The 22,484-nt window shown below is 53.7% G+C and overlaps 1 protein-coding gene across 3 annotated transcripts; it reads left to right on the plus strand.

Annotated features, from left to right (window-relative positions):
• The first annotated feature begins 3,462 nt into the window (after positions 1-3,462).
• Scn4b (sodium voltage-gated channel beta subunit 4) lies at positions 3,463-19,904 on the plus strand. Of its 3 annotated transcripts, none has more exons than XM_006989832.4 (5): positions 3,463-4,132; positions 12,174-12,346; positions 13,051-13,279; positions 14,848-14,977; positions 16,032-19,904. In XM_006989832.4, exons 1-5 carry the CDS (start codon positions 4,072-4,074, stop codon positions 16,123-16,125), a joined length of 687 nt encoding a protein of 228 aa, XP_006989894.1. In that variant the 5' UTR covers positions 3,463-4,071; the 3' UTR covers positions 16,126-19,904. The 3 variants fall into 3 exon arrangements, with proteins under 3 accessions (XP_006989894.1, XP_042136742.1, XP_076432277.1); XM_042280808.2 differs by lacking the exon at positions 3,463-4,132 and adding an exon at positions 10,830-10,950; XM_076576162.1 differs by lacking the exons at positions 3,463-4,132; positions 12,174-12,346 and adding an exon at positions 12,544-12,698.
• The last annotated feature ends 2,580 nt before the right edge of the window (positions 19,905-22,484 follow it).

Below are 22,484 nucleotides of genomic sequence, written 5' to 3' on the forward strand. Positions count from 1 at the left end.
CTCAAGAGGGGAACTTGGAGAGAGTTTAGCTTTCTACCAACTCACTGATGCCCTGGGAGCCCTGAACTGAGGTGGCCATGCGGCATCCTTTGCTGGACCGTTCAGCCACGTGCCTGCAGGCTGGTTTGGTGCATGCTGTCTTGTTAACTCTCTCAGCACCTGCCAAACTTCCGTGGATGCTGAGAGAGTGGCTGATGAGGCAGCCACTCTGAGCCAAGGGAGGGTGAGTGGGGAGGGGCTGAGAGTAGACTCAGATACTCTAGAAAGGGGCTCCAGAGCATCAGCCCAAGCCCCCACCCAAGGGGCAGAAGAACTTGTGGGCTTTTAACTTTAATGTAGAACCTGATACTTGTAGTTGCACTGAGATGGGGGTCCTGTTTACCAAGTGCAGCTCTTGGTCGGGAAGCCCAGAGTAGGCAAGATGCAGAGGCAGCTCTTGGTCGGGATCCAAGGCCTGAAGGGAGCCATAAGGTGAGGGTGTAGGGCCAGCTCCCTGCAGAATCCACAGTCAGTGGGGCTGTGCTTGAGTGCCTGCAGTTACCTGCAGTGTCCTGAGAAGAGTGTGCAAAGGCTTCTGGGGGAGCAGGCAGTAGACAAGGGCAACAGGGGAGCCCAAGGGGGGAGGAGATGCCCTGCCAGGCTGCTGAAGTTTAGGAAGAATACCTCTTGAGGGCTCTGGAGTCCTCTGGCCCACTTGCTGGGAACTGACAGGGAGGGGGGTCACCTGTAGAAGGTGATGCTGTTGAACAAGTGAGCATCTTCCGGTGTCAGGACCACTCGGAGGCCTCCTTTACTGTGATCCTGCCTCCCTCTTTCAGTGGCTCCTCTAGATGCCCAACTGTTCCAGAAATAGGGCCCCCTCTCCTCCCTAGCTCTACCCTAGCACCCCAGGAGGCTTAGGGAAGTGGGCTTTTCCGCTGAGTCAGTTGTCTGGTCTGATAGGATTTGGGGGGCTAGCCTGCCTGAATTCCCAAGAAAGCATCTCCTTCCACTTAAGCCCAGGCTGTCTCTGCCAGCTTGAGAAATGGATGATTTTCTGACAGCTGTTGGGCTCTGGCCCAACCCATCTCAATGTCCCTGCGAACTTCAAGGGATTTCTGAGCCAAGTCACCCAGACCTGTGTGTGTCACCCACCCCCAGGAATCAGGATGGTCAGGGGCACTGGGGCAGGGGCTCCAGGTACCCACCTTTCTGAAAGGAGCTGTACATTTTGTTCGCTCCCCTATGACTAGGGCTTCTGACAGGAAAGAGGAGTGGATCCGGTGGACCTCCTTAAGAGTTTTCCAAGGGTGGGGAGAAGGAATGAGCCTTCCGCACCCTGTCCCTTGACCTCCTCAGGAGGGACCTCTTAGCTCTAACACTGCACAGGCCTTCTGAGGTTTCTGTGAGGGAAGTGCTCTACAAATGTGAAACCCTCCCCACCCCCTACAGCTTAGTGTTTCCCCGGCCCTTGTTCTGCCCAGCTGGGGGCCCTGCTAGTGTTCAGAGAACAGGCAGGTGTGTGAAGTGTAGAGAGCAAATGGCAGGGAGGCACCGATCCCGGGTTAACCTGTGCTTTTGCAGGTGACCTTGGCCCACACATACTCCTCTGTCTCACATCTTCCTCTGTGGTGGGTGAGGGCCCTCCCAGCTAAGGAATCCAGGGAACAGCAAGGGATCAGAGGATGCGGGGAAGGGCACTCAGGGGAGCTAGTCACCTTCCTCTGCCACCAGGGTCTAAAGATATCTCTGGAGTCCTGTCCCCCTCCTTCCCTGTTTTCCGGGGAGGGGTCACTTTCTTCCCCTTTGGTTCACCTCCTCTCACCTCAGCCTACTGCTCGGGGAAACATGACCCTGTTGTAAAAATAACATGGGCAGCGAGGACGCCTGGCCTTGTCTATACAGCGGAAGGACCTCCTGGGGTAAGCAAAGGTCAAGCCTGTCCTGGACACGGCTTTGCCTCTGGGGCCCCGGGCTTCTGCGTCCTGTGTCCACCCTGTGTGCCTAGCTCTCTGCTAAGCATGTTAACATGTGTTTTATCTCTCTGGGTCTTCACATCCAGCTCCACTTCTAATGTTGGCAAGGCCTATGGCAAGATACAAGTGCAAAAAGCGCAGGAGTCCAAATGTAGGTTATAAATCAGGATAATCAGCCAGGCGTGGTGGCGCACGCCTTTAATCCCAGCACTCAGGAGGCAGAGGCAGGAGGATCTCTGAATTTGGAGTCCACCCTGGTCTACACCGCTGGTCTACAGGGCTACATAGAGAAATCCTATCTCAAAACAAACAAACAAATAAACAAACAACAAACAAAATCAAAACAACAAGAAACAAAAGTCACAACAACAACGAATTAGTTCAGTAAGTTTATCTCTTGTCCTCTGCCTTTGGCTGCTTTTCCTTGGTGATCTAGAAGATCGTGTCCAAAATGGGATTCTTCAAACTATTCCCTGGTCCTCTTGCTTCTGTGGCTGGTCCTGGAGCTCCAGGGGCTCTTGTTCATACACAGGAACCACCCACCTGCTCATCAAGCCTATCCACACAGCGGCGGTAGGTAGACCACTTCTTGGGTCTGTAGACACACTCCTCACTTCAGAGGACAGACTAGGGAAGAACCCAACTCAGACCCCCTGAAGAGGCAATTCCAGACCCCTGGGCCCCCCGGAACCGTTTAGAACTGAGAGGGGGTACATTCCCTATTGTGATCCCCTGGACTCAGAGGCCAGCATGAGGAGGTCCTCTAAAACTAGGAGCCTAGGGCTGTTCTCCCTGTTGCCCAGGGTTGAGGGTGAAGCTGTTATTCACGATCTCAGGAGGTAGATACCATAGGTTCACCATCGGCAGACAAGCAGAGACTTCTCCAGAAAGATGTGCGCCTTGTTTAGAGTTCTCCAGGAGCAAATGCAGGCATCGGGGTTGTTCAGCTACCTTGACAACAGCAGAAGGAAACAGCAGGGTTCTCCCCGCAGACATTTAACATTCTGCATACAACCTCAAGGGTCTCATGGCGCTCAAGCCTACTAGGGACTCCAGTTTTGAAGATGGGCGGCGGGTGTGCCTGCAGCAGGTAAGGAGGATGTGTTCCTAAGGTTTAACTGGTCTCCAGATAGCGAAGATCTGTCCTGGAGGTTTGGGTAGTTGACTGGGGGCCTTGAGGAGGACATCCCGGGTGTTTTGATTACCGACCCCACCCCCACCCCGCCCAACATTGGGGGGAAAAGCACTCTGTCTCCAAATGTCCGTCACTAGCCCTCTAACAGGCATAGAGTCTGCAGAAATGGGTTGGTGGGCGGAGTGCAGGGGCAATTTGCAGATGAAACTTGCTTTTCCCACGGCCTCAAAGCCACCCGCAGAGCGAATAAGCGGCGTGGCGGGAGGCGAACGCGTGCGGGTCCAGGTCTGCACCGGGTTGTCCGCAGCAGGCAAGCCGGCACACGCCCACCAGCTGCGGCAGCGCCCGCTGCGGACGTCCTCCCCGCGGTCCCGGGAGAGGCAGCCGCTGCCCTTACTCGTGTGTTCTCCGAGCGGAACAAAACAGCCTTCCAACAAACCTAAAAGCTCCACCTCTACTCCCCCGTGAACTCTTCTCCTAATTGGCAGCTCGGCGCATGGGATGATGCGGGCGGCTGCGGGCCGGCCCTGCAGTGCCAAGCCGCAACATCCCCGTCCGGTTGGAGAGGCAGAGGGCTGCTCAGGCTGCACCCCACGATCCTGATCCGCGGCGCTCCGGTCACCGTGAGAAACCGGCGGGGACGCCGCCCCTCCTGCGGCTGGAGCGCTTCCAGAGCAGAGGCGCATCGCAGTGCCGCTCGCCCCGGCGTCCTCCCTCCAGCTCCAGCTCTAGCTCCGGCTCCTCCTCCTCCCCCCAAGCCCCGGCGCCCGCAGCGGGCTCCAAGAGGCGAGCGGGCGCGCCTCCCCCTCTTCGTCCTCCCCCTCGTCTCGCTCTCTCTCGGCTAACTTTCCTGAGCCCCGACCCGCGGCGCGGAGCTCCCCCCGGCAGCTGCGGGGGCCCAGAGCCGACCTCGGGCGGAGAGCGTGGGGGTGCCCACTATCTCATCCCAAGCCCCCGGAGTGCTCCGGAGAGAACAGGACCATGTCCCGGGCTGGGGACCGAGGCAAAACCCTGGCGAGATGGCTGGGCACTGGGCTCTTGGGTAAGGCAGCCCCAGCTTTGTCTTTTCTCACGCCTCTTGCTTACCCCCACTCCACCCTGAAGGAGGGGACACTGGAGAAGAGGGGTGCCTTAGACAAGGTGGCACCCAATGAGTGGATGACCGTCTTCCTGCTGGATGCTTAGCTTTGAGGCTATGCTCCCTGGGAACCCTGTGCAACCCCCCCTCCCCCACAGCCACCTTGGCAGAGTTTCTTGCTGCCTCTGGTGCCATTTGGAGCTAGGTCTTGGGGCTGCAGCAGGGGAATCCTTCTAAGTTACAGAGTTCAGGCATGCTGGTGGAGGGGTCTACTGCCTTGAGTATGGGGGATCCCTGGGGGGTTGGTTGCAGGTGTAGTGGTGTCTGCCACCCTTGCCTGGAGCTCTTGGCTTGCTTCCCTGGCAGCAGGGATGCACCCGTGGGGCACAAGGGGCTCCCCACCACCCTTTGCTAGGTTCTTCTGTCTTCTGTCTTCTCTGGTGTCACTGCAACTCTGTGCCAAATGCTGGAAGGGCTCGGATGGACCTAGAGGATCGTTCAAAAGCCACCTTTTAAGGAGGGTCTTGTCCCTCTTCCTGTAAAGAGGTTCTCTGAGGAAGACCTGTTTGGCCTGCTCCCAGCTCTTTATTTTGGGGAAGACTGTGAAGAGAGAAGAGTCAGGTCCAGAGGACGCAGAGGGTAGAGAATATTGTGGCTATCTATTAATATTCACATGATGGTTTTGAGTGTCAAACTCCAAGAGATTAGGCAATGGTATTTATTAGTCCAGAATGTAAATCACAGCCTGGCTTCATCTCTGGCCCCTGCCCCTCTTCCTGGTTATTATGTCAGATTTGGGTTTTGACAGATATCCATACCCCCTCCCCTCCATTGGGTCAGGCACATGGTAGAGGTATTTGTGCTGGAAGCAGGGGACAGAGGTCTCTGAGAGAAGCCACTATGCACCTGTAAATCATGTACAGATCTATCCTATGGATACATGTCAGGTGGTGGTGTGGTGGTGGTGGGGGGCAGCATTCTTTTTTACTGAGCTCTGGTTTCCTCACCTCCGAGGCCAGATATAAGACATTGGTGCTTTGCCCCGTACCATTGGCACAGATGTTATATGAGTTTCATGGTGACTCCAACACTCAAGGCTCCTCTTTGTGGGATGGGTATATATAGTGTCATTCCGTTGGAGTTCCTCCTTGGATCATCCCAGGACTCCCCTGTGGCCATGGCGGGGGTGAGGGGTCTCTGAGGCGGCAGAACTCCACTTACTAAACCAGACCCTGCATGATATGGATGTCCTTACCCTATGTTTGGTTGGTCAAGGGAGTATCAGGCCTTGCACTAATAGAATAGTCATAGAATCTGGCCTCTGTAGACAGTAAGAGGGCTCTAGGAACTGGGGGTGGAGTGGGGTGAGTGGAGAGCAGGGCAGAGCTTTGGTATGAGTGGGCAAGGACTTTGAAAACCATAGCTTTTCAAAAAGTGAGGAAGGTGTGGTCTGGAGGGGGGTGGTAACCTGCCTAAGGGTACATGGCCAATTGATGGTCAAGTGGGACAGAACCCAGGCCATGTGGTGACAGGGAAGGTCAGTGGGCCTGTGTTTAGAGCCCGAGGGTGAGTGAAGCCCTGGGTCATGGCATGGAAGCCACGGGCTTGAGTCGCGGTCAGATCTTCGTTTTCGCAGGTGGGGAGACTTTCAGGAGGTCCCCCTCCTCCCAGATCAATTCAGTTTCTTGGACTGAGACCCCAGTGGATTTTGATAACACAAACAAGACAACCTTTTCTGAACCCCAGAAGGGGCTCACGAGACCATATCACTGCAGCTGAGGTTTATATGGGTTCCAGGCCTTTCCTAAGTATGTAACTGGGAGTGTGTAGTTCTGCCCACCCCTTGCTTGCTCCCTGATTTGCTTAATTGCCATGATCTGTGTTTAATTATCACTTGTGAGGGTGCTGTGTCGCACAACCCTCTCTCCCCTGGTATGTATTTATTAAGGGCTTGTTTAATGAGAGCACAATTAAAGAGAGGGTGTTGAGTCCCCTTCAGAGGAAGAAACCAACAAGGCTCAACTGGGAGAGCCTGGAGAAGAGGGGGAGAGGGCCAGGGGCAGTTTGCATCTGGAAAAGATGATTAACCCTCGGAATCTGCAGAAGGCAGGCTTTGGGGAACAGACAACCCTCTGACTGGCTTCTTCCTGGAGGAGTCACCTTGCCCTGTGGCTGCTTCTTGAGGGGATGTAGGTACATCCCCATAAGCCATGGATGCGGTGGGCCAACATCACTGCCCAGCGGCCTCTAAGAAAAAGAACAGATCCACTGTTTGGACTTGTTTGTAAAGCTGGTTTCCCTGATCAAGTTCTGTCCCAGGGGCATACTTCTATCCCCGCAAAGCTCCTGGGGGTGGGCAGGAAGCAGGCAGGCAGGTTGCCTAGGGTGAGGGAGCAGAAATCTTTCCTTTGCTGTGGGGCCCAGGAGCCTTGCCTGGCCCAGCCCTGCTTCCCCAGCCCCTGAGGCCTCTCTCCCAGGAGGGGTCCTTGTCTCACTGCCCTTAGCCGGCCCACTTTCTGCCCTTAAGCTCTAACTCTGAGCTGTTCTTCCTCCCTGGGGCCAGGGAGTCTCAGCTGAGCCTCTGCTCGCCCTGGCCCGCAAGTCCTTGGAGCTAAACTTAGAGCAGGCACCGTCCTGCCCTCCTGCCCCCTACCCTGCCTGGGTGTGACTAGTCTCAGGATATGGGAAAAGATGATGGCGTGTTGCCAGCCTGGCATCCCCCTTTCAATGGGTGCTAATAGCCATCAGAGTCCTGCTGGTGTGACTATTTAATAGTATTCCATGTGCAGAATACTTTTTTATAGGTGCATGTGAACCTGTGTGTACAGGTATGTGTGTGGAGGCCAGGAGTTAACACCAGTTGTCACTCCTTAGGTGAGACAGGGTCTGTCATTTGACCTGGAGCTTCTGGATGAGGAGCAAGGCTGGCTGGCCAGTGGGCCTAAGACCGGCACCTGTCTCTATCTTCTCAGTTCTGGAATTACAAGCCCATGCCACCATACCCACTTTTTTTTAAAAACAAGGTTTTAGGGAATTGAACTCATGCCTGCTAATAAGTACTTTCCTTTTTTTCTTTTTACAATAATAATAATTATTATTATTATATTTATGTGCATTGGTGTTTTGTCTGCATGAGGATGTTGGGTGCCCTGGAACTGGAGTTACAAACAGCTGTGAGCTGCCATGTGGGTGCTGGGAACTGAACCTGGGTCCTCCTGAAGAGCAGCAGCCAGTGCTCTTAACTGCTGAGCCATCTCTCCAGCCCCATCCTTTCCTTATTGAGTCATGGCCACAGCCCTAAATACTTTTCAAAAACTTTGGTCCAACTTGTGAATTCTGAGTCTGTCTTTCTCCCTGGATGAAGTCCCAGCAGGGTGGCAGGAGCTAGGGCCTTCTGAACATGGCTGCAGAGAATGGCTAAGTGACTTAGGGAAGGCCAGGCTGTGAGATGGGGGTGGGGATCCACAGGACTCTGACAGAGGAGACTTCATTGATCCCACAGTGCCAGAAAGAGGCCCAACTGGCAGACATATCCACCCCCCCCCATGCTGGCATTCTCAAGAGGTAACTTTTGGGCAAAGCAAGAAAGTCCTTTACTTAGGGAAATAGCCACATGGAAATTATCCAAGATGTGGTAGAGGGTGAAGAAATAAATCAATGTGTGAGTAGCCTGGAGACAATCTTGGCTGACGACAGTGGTCTTTAGGAGAAACTAATGGCGCCCTGGTTATATCCAGTGCTGGTTGGGGACAGCCGCGTCCCCCCTCAGCCCTTTTAAACAACAGCCTGTCCCCTAGATGCTCCCTCTTTGAAGTCCTTCTTGTGTTTTACAGCCTCATGCTTTGGCTTCCCACCAAGCTTGGGGGGTAGGCAGGTTTACAGCTCTCCCTGCACTGCTCTGGGGATGCGCATGCAGGATGCAGGACATGCAGGATGCAGGACTTGCGGCACCCTCTGACTTTGTCAAGGTCAGCAGGCAGACTGGGGCCTGCCCCTGGGGCCTGCTGCCCAGTCCATTCCAGCTTTGGCCAACCTGCTTAAGTAGCCCTCCAGGGGCCTGTTAGTGGATCCTGACCCATGCTCCTCCCCAAGTTTAGCCTCACAGGAGCTTGTGCACCAATCTCCTAGACGCAGCCGGCAGGACTTCCTAATGCCTGGCTGGGTGGGCTGGGTGTTGCAGAAGCAGCCAGGTTTGCCTACTATCGCCCGGGCAAGGATGCCTCTGTGGAGACCATCTCTACCGGTTTCTTTTGTCCCTCCAGGCTATCGAGGACACGGCACTGCTTCACTCAGAGTCCTGAAGGTATTAGATAGAGTTAAGTCATCCGCATGAGGCAGAAATGCGTACTGTGCGGTGAGCCAGAACTTAAAGAAATAGTGTTCTTCTTTCTGAACTTTTCGTTTGCTCTTTTCTGCTTCTATCTATTTAAAGTATCTTCTCAAACCAGGCACAGGGGCACCTGCTTGTAATCCCAGCACCTCAGGAGGTGGAGGTAGATGAGAAGTCCAAGGTCATCCTTGGTTGCTGAGCAAGTTCTAGTCTGTCGTGTGTGAGGCTCTATCTCAAAAACAAACACATGATCATGCCCCTTCACTGTGCTTCTGTGCTCTGCAATTGTTCATTTGAGCTGGAGTTGGAGGGAGGAATTTGGTCCTTGAGATGAGTCCCCTGTCTTCATCAGGACTCTGATTCCCAGGTCCTGGTGTTAAGCTGGGAGCCAGAGCCTAGGAATTACCAGGAAGCCCCTCCCTCGCTCCCTCTTCCTTTCCCACCCTCCCTCCCTCTCTCCCTCCTTCCTTCCTTCCTTTTTCACAATTTCTTCCCTCCTCCCCTTCCTTTTATTTTTTGAGACAGAGTCTTACGCAGCAGCAGAAGCTGGTCTCAAAACCGCAACAACTCTCCTGCCTCTGCTGAGTGCTGGGGATCCAGGTGTGAGCCAGCACATCTGGTTTAGGAAGCTTCTTTTTTTCTTTATAACTGTAAGGGTGTGTTTATATTTTCATGTGGGAATGTGGGCATGCAGCAGTGTGTACACGGAGGTCAGAGGACATCCTTGGTCCTTGCCTTCCACCTCATTTGAGACAGGATCTGTTGTTTTCTGGCTGCATATGCCAGGCTAGTGGGCTCACAACCTTCCAGAAATCCTCTGTCTCCATCACCCGTCTCCCTGTGCCAGCCCTGGGATGACTGATGCTTTATGGCACACACCAGCTTTTACATGGGTTCTGGGGATTTGAACTCAGATCCTCATGTTTACATGGCAATCACTGTTACGGAGCCATCTCCCCAGCCCAGAAGCTTCTTTGCTCAGGGCTTCCCTGTCTTCTGCTCTGCACCCTGGTTCCGTTTAAGGGGTTATGGGAGGCATGGAACAGAGAGCTTTAGGCTCCCATCCTCCAGTGCTGGTTCTAGGTGGACACCTGTGACTGCTCCTGTTCCTAGACCTTCGGGGAGAGCTGGGGTAGAGGGCAGCAGAGATAAAACAAGAACCAAGAACTCCAGGGAGCACTGACTCCCATCAGATGGGGGAAAGCAGATCAGTTTCTGAGTGCTGCCTACTTGCTTCCTGGGTATGTGGCCTTTCGTATGTTTATTTCTTGGAGGCATTTATTGGGAATAAAAGGAATAACAGCTTCATAGGGTAAGGATGAAATGTGCATAGTTTATGAAATATACCCATCCTATATCACACAGTAAGTACTAAGCTCCAAAGAGGGTATTCACTGTGTGGCTGCTGGGAAAATCACTTTACCTCTCTGAACCTCAATTTTGTCGTCTGTAAGTTGAGAAAAAGTGTACCTGCCATTTAGTATCCTATTAGAAGTGGGGGTGACTGTGTGGGAGCCCTCTAGCATAGTCATTTTCAAATTGTGGTCTGCACCCACACTGTTCCCTGGGAGCTACAGAGAGAGGCCAGCTCTCAAGACTCATATAGTCAGTAGCTCCAGGGGCCGACCCACACCTGCCTATGCCTGTCCCCAGTTAATTCTAATGTCTCTCAGCATGGAAAACCATTGCAACAGTCTTGATGCATTGTACACACACACACACACACACACACACACACACACACACACACACACACAGAGAGAGAGAGAGAGAGAGAGAGAGAGAGAGAGAGAGAGAGAGAGAGAGAGAGTTCCTGATTGAAGTCATCTAGCAAGAGCTGGAGCCGCAGTGGGCAAATGCACCTATTTTAGGATGTGTGGAGGGTTTTCCTGGCTTTGGGAGCGTGAGATGCTGGAACCATTTTCCTCCTTGACCTTAATGGAATGGGCAACTTCTCTAGGCGTAGCTTCCTCTCCAGTGTGATCTATAATCCTAGACATGATGGGGTAGCAGAAGGCGGAAAGGCGTCAGGCACACAGGAGTATCTGCTCTGCTGTCATCGCTGACCATGGCAGGAGTCAGGATTGGGTTACTGGGCCATAAGGTGCAATTTCTGACTTTGTGTGTGTGTGTGTGTGCGCGCGCGCGTGCGCGCGTGTGCGTGTGTGCGTGTGTGTGTGTGTGTGTGTGTGTGTGTGTGTGTGTGTGTGTGTGTGTGTGTGGCGGCAGGGAGGAGCAGTCAGACGCAAAGGGGATGCAGGGAGGTGAAGGGACCCTCCAGAGCAGGTTCCCAGCACTCCTCCGAGCTCCTTCTCTGTCATTCAGTGGCATGGTGGGCCAAAGGAGGAAAAGGACTGACCACGCAGCATGCGGGACTTAAGTTAGAAAACAAAGTGCTTTCCTGAGAATTAAGATGGGAGGGAATGCTCATTTCCCCTGCCGGCAAGGACAGGTAAGGATTCAGTGGTGAATCTTCTTCCCCGAAACGACCTTGAGATTGTGGAGTTTCCAGGAGGAATGTGCAGGAAGGAGGAGGATTGGACTCATTAAGAGCCCTTAGGAGTGGGCAAAGGGGAGGGCCACTTCTCCTGGGGCAGAGGGATGCCTTGCGGTGGGGGTGTGGGGGTGGAGGGATGTCCTGCGGTGGGGGTGTGGGGGTGGAGGGATGTCCTGTGGAGGGAGTGTGCAGAAGGGGGGGGGGGCGAGAGGCCGCGGGGGGCGGAAGGGGAGCGGGGCAGGCAGAGGGATATCCTATGGAAGGGGTGTGGAAGTTAGGGGGTTGTCCCGTGGAGGGGGTTGGGAGGCCGCGGGGATGTCACTGGGGTTCCTGGGGTGAGGGTGCGGAGAGTGACTGTGGGGTGATGGGCAGGAGCCGCGCTTCACCGGGGGGGGGGGGGGGGAGGGGGGCGGGGTTGGGGGGTGGGGTGGGAGGGGACTGGCCACGCAGAGTCCGGTACCCTGCAGCACGCCCCCAATTGGTTCGAATGGGCTAGTCGGAGAGTTGCACTTTGCCTGCTCCATCCTGTGTCCTCATTCTAGCAGTCTGTGTCCCCCGCGGCCACGGTTTCATCTTGGCAGGCCAGTCGTCGTCCTTCTCTCTTCAGGATCCCCTTGCGTGGTCAGAGGCACTGGATTCACTAGCCAGGCAAATGTCCATCCCTAAAGTGTCTCTCTGTCCCTAGCCCCAGTGCGGGGACTGCGGTGGTCACGCCTTTCCACCTGACCACATTCTGGCCCCCACCCGCAACTCCCAAAGTCACCAGGGGTGCGCTCCTATCTAGGGAAGGCTCCCCCCCCACCCCCTTGCAGGTGAAAGGGAGTTCCCTGTTAGTGCTTACTTGCTTTCCGACCCAGGTGAACGGATGGAATCTCAGATTCTAGGACAAGGGGCTGGGGGAATCCATCAGATCCTCCTTTCCTTGGGTTGGGGTGACCCCTCGTGGTCATTATGAGTACCACATGGGCCACTAAGAGGCTCAGAATTCAGTCCTATTCAGGCCAAGTGGATATTGAAAAGCGTGGCCCACGCTGTGTAGATATTGTATAGAGAACCACCTTCCCTCCTGAGGATGCCAAAGACCTCTTTGCCGGGCAGAGCCACTCTGCCCTGCCTGAGAGTGCCCTTAAAGAGCTTCTGGTGGGGTTGTATTAAGGGAGGCTGTGTTCCTTGTACAGGTCTCTTCTTGCTCCCTATGTCCCTGCCGTTGGAGGTGTCTGTGGGAAAGGCTACCACCATTTACGCTATCAATGGCTCAGCGATCCTGCTGCCCTGCACCTTCTCCAGCTGTTTTGGCTTCGAGAATCTCTACTTCAGATGGTCCTACAATAACACCGAGACGCACAGGATTGTGAGTGGGATGCTCATGTCCCCCTGCCCCCTTGCCTGTTTCTTACTGGTGGATGCCTTCAAGCCCTGTCTCTGGTCCCTTCTGAGATAAGCTCCACCATGAGGACCCCAAGAACCCACCCTTTGTTGCTCTTTCTGTTAGAGTCCAGGCAGGAAGATTGTTCTCATGGTGATGCCAGAATTTGGGGTCTGTTGGTAATTTTGGCTAGACTTTGTTGTCCTGTCCGGAGGAAAACTTGTGACTTGTATATTTGCAGAAGATTTAATAGTTTAGCAATCAGGAGGAAGAAACTGTTGGAACGAGCAATGGCCGAGGGCTGTGCTTGGAAGGGCAGAAGAGGGAGCCAGAAAGGGTGAGCCGATTACAGATGTGGGTGGAGTTCTTTGCAGCCTGGCAGGGGTTCTTCTCCCAGGGTAACCGGGGAAGTCCCAAAAGTGCAGCCTTAGAGGGTGCCGATGGAGAGAGCTGTGGCATTAATCCAGGTCCTGGCTGAAGGACAAAGGTTCAGTGGGGTAGAGGGTATAGTGTAAGTAAAGGCTGGGTGGGATATGCAGAGAGAAGTGTGTGTGTGTGTGTGTGTGTGTGTGTGTGTGTGTGTGTGTGTGTGTGTGTGTAAGGACAGAGGTTTGAAAGAGGCAGAATTCTTCAGGGTTGACGCTCAAGGGAGGGTGACATTTGACCACGCCGATCTTTTCCTGCCCCAGCTCATAGACGGCATTGTGAAGAATGAGAAGTCTGACCCAAAGGTGAAGGTGAAGAGTGATGACCGCATTACCCTGGAGGGCTCCACGAAGGAGAAGATGAACAACATCTCCATCCTGCTGAGTGACCTGGAGTTCAGTGATACGGGCAAATACACCTGCTTCGTGAGGAACCCCAAAGAGAAGGACCTCAACAGCTCTGCCACCATCTTCCTCCAAGTGGTTGATAAACGTATGGAGTGGGGCGGGGTGAGGGTGGTAGGGTAGGAAGGACGGGGGGGTGCCCATCTCAGTGTGGCATTGAAATGGCAAAATGGGCCATGCTGGTGATTTTTGTCTCTTCACAATTGCAAGAGTTACGGGAGTTACATATGGAAGCCAGAACAAGTCAGCTATGGAGTGGCTTGGGAATGGCACTGACAGTCTTTGAGCCCTGATATCCTAGTCCATAAAATGGACATATGGCTGCCTTCTGCCAGGGTGGCTGTGAAGGCCAGAGGAGCTAGTTGGGAGTGGTCAGCGGCATTAGGCTCTCTCCATGTAGGTGATTTTTGCCTCTTTGTGGACTGTGTTAGCAAGTGTTGGCTGGCCGTCAGGTGTTGTAGTAAAGGATGCTGTGACTAGTACACAGTATTTTTTTTTTTTTGAGAAGTGTGTAGTTCAGACAAGCAGATGATAGCCCCAGATGGATAGCAGTGGTACAGATGCTTCCCAAAGAGATAGAATGAGGTGTGGTCCTTCCCTGGTGGAACTGGATACAGGCAGGCCAATTAAACAGTGAATGGACTGAAGATAAGCAGCCAGGTAGCCACACGCCTCTACTTCATGGAGGTGGTCAGAGAAGCAAAATGGGATAAATAGGTGAGAAGCTAGATTGGGCTCCTAGCAGCTGAGGGTCCTGGAAGATAATGCCTTCTGCATGCCCCTACCCCACGACCATATCAAGGAGCCCCTGGAGATGGGCGAGCAGGAGTTGAATTTGGGCTATTCCAAGGGCAGAGCCTGAGGTCATCCAGCCAGTCTTTCCTGAGTCTGGGGTGACATCTGCAAAGAAAGCCACCTCTTCTGTATGTTTAGATTCCTTCACTCTGCTCTGTGCTTGGCCTTGGCAGGAGGAGAAGGGAAGGGGACCAGCAGTGACAGAGTGTTTCTGGGTGCCAGGCTGTGAGTTAGACGACTCGTTTTAGCTCAGTGGCCCCTCCCAGGTGGCACCTGTCTATGTATAGGGTTTTTCAGCCATCCTTTTACATGGTGGAGGTGATTCGGGGTGCTGAGGGTCCAGTGTGACCAGGATGGGAGCTTTGCCCGCCCACCTCCCCACACCCTGTCCCCAGCTGAGGGAGTGATGCCATTAAATGAAGAGTGGTGCCGTGTAGATAAGAACAGGGAAGACAGGGGGCTTACGGGGTGCCTAGGAAGGCTTGGCTGGGAACGGTGACAGAGAGGGGAATGTCTGAAGGCGGTGGGGGAGAGAGCAGAGATAGCTGAGGAACAAGTTTGTGACTTAAAGCTGGGAGCTGTGGGTCGCATTCTGATTTATTCCCCAACTCGTGTGTGTGTGTGTGTGTGTGTGTGTGTGTGTGTGTGTGTGTGTGTGTGTGTGTGAGGTGCTGGGGAGAGGTGCTGGGAAGGGTGAAGGGAACAGGCCCCATGGTGTGCTTAGCCGGAAAGGCACCGTGTTCTGGCCTCTCCTGTCTTGGCTGACCTGAGAGGGTTGTGGCCTGGAGGTAGGGCTGCCAGCTTCCGACTGTGTGTGGCGGCTTTACAGTTTCTCCCCTGCCTGCTCTGCCCCTCCTCCAGTGGAAGAAGTGGACAACACGGTGACGCTCATCATCCTGGCCGTGGTGGGTGGGGTCATTGGACTTCTGGTCTGCATCCTGCTGCTGAAGAAGCTCATCACCTTCATCCTCAAGAAGACCCGAGAGAAGAAGTGAGTGGACTCTCCGTCACTCCCACGCTCCATCATCCTGGCGTCCTGTCCCTCCACCTACCCCTGCCCCCGCCAGCCTGCGGTGCCAACTCTGTCTCTTCCTTCTCCACCCGCTTCTGATGCCAGCGCTGTCCTCTCCTGTCCTGTGCTATCCCGACAGCCCTTGCCCCAATCCGGCTCGCTCCTGACCTCTCTATCTGCTCCTCCCCATCCAGTCCTCTTTCCTCTCCCTGTCCCATCAGTCTCTCTTCCACCATGCGTGCGTGCTGAAGCCTACCGTAGGATTTAGGAAGCCTGTTTATTTTCTGAGTTAGACTTCCCGCTCTAGCTTTCTTTTCTTTTATCACAGAAAACATGAGTTCATGTGTAGAGACTCTAGAATGGAAAGACGCTTTGGGGGAGATGAAAAATTCTGAGAATTCAAACGGGAGAGGTAGAGAAGCAAGGCCTGACAGCCGAGCACAGTGGCTCATGCTTGCAATCCCGGTAGTTGAGAGTCAGGCTTAGAAGGATCTCCTTGAGTTCAAGGCCAGCCTAGTCTACACTGTGAGGCCTTGTTTCAAAAGCCAAAGCTTTAGCTAAACTACACTATAATCTGAAATGGGGTCTTGGCCTCCCAGGAGGTCCTAGGGTAAGTTCAGTTATCAAAATAGACATCCAGGGTCAGGGATGTAGCTAAGTGGTGTAGTGCTTGCCTAGCATGTGTGAGGTCTTGGGTGGAAGACCTCCGCTGGAAGGAGGAGAAAGATGGGCAGGTGTAGAGGGTATGAGTCCAGGCACAGAATTTTCTGGAGCAGTGTCAGGCTAGCTTTAAAGCAGCAGGTGAGGGATCTTGCAAAGTCAGAGCGAGAAAAAGTCATTAGAAGGGGAGAGGCGTTAGAAAGCTCTGTTCTAGGGAAGACAGGCAACGAGGTGGGCTACCCTGGCACAGAACAAAAAAACAAAAGGCCAGGGAGGGGCCACAGGACTGGGTACGGGAGCCACGCCCCCACGCCTCCATCTCTTGTGCCTCTCACCAGCTTCTCCCCCCCCCCCACACTTTCCTCCTCTCCAGGAAGGAATGTCTCGTGAGTTCCTCCGGGAACGACAACACAGAGAATGGTCTACCCGGCTCCAAGGCAGAGGAGAAGCCACCCACAAAAGTGTGAGGTCCTGCGGGGCCAAGCAGCGCAGGGAGCCTCACTTCCTGAAGGCGGCGACACTGATGCTGGGGTCCCGTGTGTGGAACCCACCAACGAGACGAGACAAGATGAGACGTGTGCTGCTTGGCCCAAACTGTCTCTTTCTGAGCAGGAAGGACCTGATCCTGTCCCGCCCAGCCTACACTACCTTTCCCTCTCCAGCCAGGGCTTCCCAGGGGCAAGGGCTGGCTGGGGAAGGAAGCCTGCAGAGGTTGAAGAAAGGGAAAGGAAGGGGTGGAGCAGCGTGGGAGAGTTGGCCCCTGGCACCCGGGAAAATGGGGTCTCCTTTAGACTTCCCACCCCTGTGAACCCTCACGTTCCCCTCACATTTTCTCCTGATCCTTCACCAGGACATTGAGGTGATCAGAGGGCTGCTCCCAAAGCTGGGGTTCAGAGATGGGTGGAGGGTGGGCCCTTGAGATGTTGGGAATGTGCTAGAACTCTGGGCTGGAGTCTGCTGGAGGTGGGGCCAGTTCTGAGATGCAAGCTGGGCTTTGAAGGATATCAGGCTTCTGGAAGTTCCTTCCCAGGGAACTTTCTCTTTCCCCCACCCTGGAATACCTGCCGGCACTGTCCCAGCTCCCTGTCCAGCTTCCTGCTCTGAATTTGTAGACTCCCCAGCTAGGACTGGATGCCCTGGCCTTCGAGTGTCCCAGTCTATCTAGCCTGTCTTTGCTCTCTGAGCTGCCGCTGCTGAGGAGGCTTGGCTGGCGGGGGGTGGGGGGTTGGGGGTGGGGGCGGGGGGGGGGGCGCCCTCCATCCTTCCTGGAACACTGGAGTGCTATAGGCATCTTTTCCGGCTTTGCTCTGTGAGTTTCAGGGGTGGGAGAATGGTGTCTCCAACCTCCCAGCCTTTGGAATGTCTGTCCCAGCCCTCCGAGACTGACAGCCCTTGTCCTTGGCATGGCTGGACCATGCCACCCCGGCACTCCTGGAGCTCAGTTCTTCCCTCTTCTCCCCTTCTCTTAAAAACAGCTGGTGTTGCCACCTTACTTGAGGGATGGCTTCTTAGGACCTCCCATCCTATACCTTTGCTCCCCCGATGTCCCTCCAGCATGCCTGACCTTTCCCTGCCCCTAGGTCCCTCCACCCCCAGCCCTGGGCCTGCCTTTGCCTCAGGGACCCTTGTTTCCAAATGAGAAGGCCCTTGGCTTCTCCAGTCGCTTTCTGCCCAGCTGGGCCAGCTCCTCTGCCAGCCTGAGGGTGCGGAGGAGCAGGGAGAGGGCACTTTCGCCTCCTCTCTACTTCCTGCAGAGCCGGTTTGCACACCCCTCGCGTGTGGGACTAGATTGTGCCTTAGCTCCGTGAGTCCTGGTTCTCACCCCATTTCCCTTTGGCTCACACTTCCTGACTTAATTGCACAGTCTGGTGTGACAGTGGTGGAGGTCCCCAACTCCCCTCCCCGAGGTCATGGAGGAGGCCATGAAGCTGGGAGTTGTGTTAACAATGGCCCTATGGCTGAGGGCAGTCTTGGAGACACCTGTGGGGTGTCTCATATCCTTGTCTTTGACATGGAGGTATCAGATGTGGGACCTTCAGATGGGCTTGATTTTGGGGGCCCCTGTGATATATGAGATGTGATAACAGGGGGTACCCCAACTCCCTCTTCCTCATCAGGTTTCTGATACTCTTGGGTCCCCGGAAGATGAAGACCTCTTTCCAGGGAGTGTGAGGACTTCTGCCCAGGAGTAGCTGAAGGCTTACCCCAAATTGGAAGCGGGAGTGTAAGGGACAATAGGGCCTGTAGGGTGCCTGTGGCTATGGCTAGTGTCTCTTGCCCAAGCCAGGGAGCTCACAGGTCCTGGCCTCCTCTCCTCCTGTCCTCCTTTACCCAGAACTCATTGTGGCTGGGGTAAAAGTTGCCCTTCTGCTTCTTATTCATTTATTTGAGACAGAGTCTCATGTAGCCCAGGCTGGCCTCCGACTTCCTACATAGCCAAGACTGGCCTTGAACTCCTGATCTTCTGCCTCCATCACCCAGTGCTGGGATGACAGGTGTGACCCCACACCCGGCTCAGAGTAACCAGGCTCTGAGATCAAACACGGCACCAGAGCCTCCAGCCGTTCAGGAAACTTCCGGCTGCCTTCATGTAAAACTGCTTTCTTCCCCGACACTGGAAGAGGCGAAGTGCTGTGGGCTCTTCTTGCTTTTTCGTGAGAGGAAGCCAAGGCACAGGGAACGGGAGAGGAAGGGTGTCACCCTGCCCCTCTTCCTGTCACGGCGGGCTTACAGGCGGCCCTTGCAGCTTCTCCCATCTACCCAAAGGGTGAAATAATACCTACCTCACAGGACTGTGGTGAGGCTTGGCGAGGTTTTATTGTTTTGTTTTGTTTTCGCTTGGCTTGGAAAGGCATTGGGAAACAAGGCTTATAACTGGAGGCGGTCCCACGTCTGTCATGTCCTCATCCCTCTAACACGCACACACCTCACACTCTTCCTCTTCCCGTTGTTGCCGTCGGAACCGTGGCTCCAACTGATGCTAAGCATCTTGTCCACGGCATTGGTTTTTTGTTTTTTTTTTTGATGGAGGTGATTGCGACTATGGGGGTAATTTTCTATGGTTGTTATCCCAATGCCTGCCATTCTACGGGCATTGAATGGATAGGGATTAAGAGCACAAAACTTGGTCCTCTTCACAAGGGATGTCCGGTCCTAGTGCTAGCTTCACGCCTGTGCAGACATTGCCACGGATTGCATTAGAAATGTACGCTCACAAAGCCATTTCCCCCAGCCAGACCCTCATGCAGGCTTGCTTTCAGTAGTGATCTCAGGGTGGCTGAGGCTGTTCCCTGCACCACTGGGCTACAGAACCTCTTACGCAGTTGACTTTGGGAAACCCGGACCCACGCTGGCAACGACGTCAGTGAGACCAAAGATGAAGCACAAGTCCCTCCTCATCCTTGACCTCCAAATAGACATGTGCATTCGAGGGCCCAGATCCCTCTGTGTAGAAACTGAGCAGAAGGCGACTGGAACCAGCTTGCCGTGCTGGAGGGCCTGCGAGAGGGATGGACTGGGAGGGGGCCAGAATTCCACACACCTGGCTGACCAGCTTTTGTGGAGCCCGGGAGGCAAGAGCATCCTTCAGATGGTGGGATTCAAGGGTGCACTCGTGCGGGGTGGTTGTGCCCTGCGGTGTGCGGCAAGGTGTGTCTGGTCCGGCTGCAGAGGTGTGACTGAGTGGGTGGGCTGTGCATGCAAGGGGTGATGCGAGATGGGGGGAGGGGGGCACTCTGCACTTTCCACAGCCTGAGCTGGAGGCTGGGGAAGGGTAAGAGACAGAAATGAACAGCCGTGCTCCTGGGTTCCACTGGGTGACTCCATCTCAGGGTCACAGTCAACTGCCATTGGAGGGCTGGGCAGGGATGCCAAGAAGAAGGATTTGTGGGGAGGTCCTCTAGCTTGCTGCTCTTTACTCTGTCCCAGATTGGAGTCCCTGTTCTCCCATCCCCCACTGGATATGCAGTGCTTCTGACTATCATATGCATGGTTTGTTCCTCTGGCTTGGATGGCAGTACCCATAGTCAATTTTCCTATATAACTTCATAGATCAGACAATATAGTGATGGGCTGTGGGTGCCTCAGGTCCACGGGGCCTCTACGAGGCCCCGACGTGCACAAGCCCACCACTGACTTGTGTTTAAGCACAGATTGAATTCGATTAGGTTGTCTTGCCTCTACAACACATTTTTGCATTGTAGAATTGGATTTAGCTTCGCTTTGGATGAAATAAAAATTATTTTTTAATTAATTTGGGACTTGAGATTTTTATTTTGGGTTGCCTCGGAGTTGAGCTCCAGCTTCATTTCCCCCAGCTGGCCAGTTTACCTTCTCTGGCCTTTAGTCTACTTGTGTTGAAAATGTTACTTGCTCGGGTCAGATGGTACGTGTCAAATGCCCCGGGATTTCTGACCTACCTGAGACATTTGTGTTGTTTTAATCCTGGTCCTTTGGAAAGGAGTCCCTTTAACAATGGGATTCATGCCAGACTCTGTGAGCCGATGGCCTTAGAAACAATTCTGGAGCCACAGGACAGCATCCATCTTAAGTAGATTTTTACCTGGCTATAAAAGCTAACTGGGGGTGGGTGGGTGTTGCTAACATGTTGGTCTTGCAAGCATAAGGACCCCACTTAGGGTCCCAGAACACTCATCAACAAAAAAGGCCAGGTGTGGTGGTGCATAGACAAGTGGACCCCTGGGGCTCACTGGCCAGCAAGCTCTAGGCCAGCGAGAGACCCTGTCTAGAAAAAAAAAAGATGCATGGCACCAAGGAACAACAGGCATTTGCCTTCTAGCCTCCACATGTGTGCTTGCACCCCCCCACATGTGCATCTGCACACGCACATACACACATATACACATGCATGTGTGCACACACAGGATTAACCATCGTGAGAGTACCGGTCTGGTATGTGCAAGGCCTGGCTTCAATCCGCATCCCACCCAAAAGATTTAACTGCCACAGTCATCGTTATGGTTTAGATAGAAAATGTCACCATAAACATATATTGAGTGCAGCGTTCAGAGGAGGGGCTTCGGGAAGGAACTGGATCATGAGGGCTCTGACCCCATCAGTGGATTAATCCCTTAATGGGTTCATGGCTTGATGGAATTATTGGGAGGGGGTGGAGACCAGGAGGTGGGGCCCAGAGGAAGCGGGACAGTGGGATGTGTCCTGGAATGCCCTACCTCATCTTTGACTGTTCCCTCCCTTCCTGGCCGCCGCCATAAGGTATGTGGCTTTCCTATCATGCCCTTCTACCTACCATGATGTTTCTACCTTGTCATGGGCGAAAAACTCCAACACCTGAGCCAAAGGAAATCCTTCTCCCCTTAAGTTGATTGGCTCGAGTATTTTTGTCACAGCAACAAAAATACAAGCAACCGCCAGTGCAGTGTCCTGAAGACGCCAGCTCAGCCCTCTGTGCCTCAGTTCCCTTGCTTGCCGAGAGGGAGGGGTTATGTCTATTTGGTGAGGAGCCTGTGAGATTATGAATAAGGCCACATGTAAAAAGCACTTCAGAAATGACCAAGTGTTGGCTGTAAAAATATAAGGAATGTCGGAGCCAGGAGACAGCTCTGCAGGAAGAGCGTGAAGGAAGAGCCTGAAGCTAAGGTCCCACCGAGGCCAAGCCAGCCAGAAGGGAGGCAAGCAGAGAAGAGGCCGAACTTACACCTCTTGCTCCTGGTCGGCAGGGGCGGTCAACTGTGTGAGGCAGAGCTCATGTTAGGAAGCGACATGGTGACTGATGTGGTTACGACAACAGTCCAAAACCAAGCTCATGGTATCACCTCATTCTGAGGTGTTCATCCCCACCGTTCCCCACTCACCCAGTCCTCTAGGACAAAATGTCCGACTCCACCATGACACTTATTTTTCTCTCATTAACTCCTTAACTGCCCCCTCCCCCACCCCTTTCGCAGGAGCCCTCAGCTCTATGCCAAAAACATATTATGGATTCAGCTTCCCTTGGCATTGCCAGTCTTACAGTCACAGCCCAGGTAACAGCTTTTCATGTTCTTCCTCGTCTCCTATGAATGCCCACATATTGCCATTCATTCTAGTTGTGAACAATGTGAACAATTTCTGGTCTCATGCCAGCTCCGGGGATTTTTTTCCTCTAATACCCTCTAATTTGAAGTTGTTTCATACATGTTGCCTCATATAACCCTCATGGGGTTCTCACGATGTAGACACAACTACCCCCACCTTGCTGGTGAGGGAGGTGAGGGAGCCGAGGCACAGAGGGCTGAGCTGGCTTCTCAGGTTGGTTTCCTCAGCTTCAGGCATCCTTTACAGGTAGCCAAGTACTTCAGCGATTCCTTAGGGATCTATGGAGCTCTCTTCCTGTGATACTCTCATCTCTGTCTCTCTGTCTGCTGAACTTCATCTGCTTTGGCTTTGCTGACCTCCAGCTCTATCTCTGTGGTGGTTTAAATGAGAATGGCCCCATAGGTTCATCGGTTTGAATCCTTGGTCCCCAGTTGGTGGACCTATTAGGAAAGGGTTAGGAGGTGCCTTGTTGGAGAAGTGTGTTCATGGGGATGGGCTTTGAAACTTCAAAGGCCCACACCAGGCCCAGTCAGCTCTTTCTAACTCTAACTTTTGGATCAAGATAAAAGCTCTCAGCTACTGCTCTGGTGCATGCCTGGCTGATGCCATGCTCCCCGCCATGATGGTCATGGACTCACCCTCTGAAACTATAAACCCTAATAAACGATTTCTTCTATAAGTTGCCTTGGTCTTGGTGCTTTGTCATAGCAATTGAAAAGTGACTATGACAGAAGTTCTCCTTATTTCCTGGAGGTTGTGGGACTCGGCC

This window comes from Peromyscus maniculatus, chromosome 7 (genome assembly GCF_049852395.1).
Source record: "Peromyscus maniculatus bairdii isolate BWxNUB_F1_BW_parent chromosome 7, HU_Pman_BW_mat_3.1, whole genome shotgun sequence".
In the NCBI taxonomy this organism is placed as follows: domain Eukaryota; kingdom Metazoa; phylum Chordata; class Mammalia; order Rodentia; family Cricetidae; genus Peromyscus; species Peromyscus maniculatus.

Bases quoted from the DNA above. Each gene is read 5' to 3' on its own strand.
- Scn4b (XM_006989832.4), top strand. From the start codon at position 4,072: ATGTCCCGGGCTGGGGACCGAGGCAAAACCCTGGCGAGATGGCTGGGC. The intron at 12,347-13,050 runs GTGAGTGGGATG...TTCCTGCCCCAG, and splicing joins ACACCGAGACGCACAGGATT to CTCATAGACGGCATTGTGAA. The intron at 14,978-16,031 runs GTGAGTGGACTC...CCTCCTCTCCAG, and splicing joins AAGAAGACCCGAGAGAAGAA to GAAGGAATGTCTCGTGAGTT.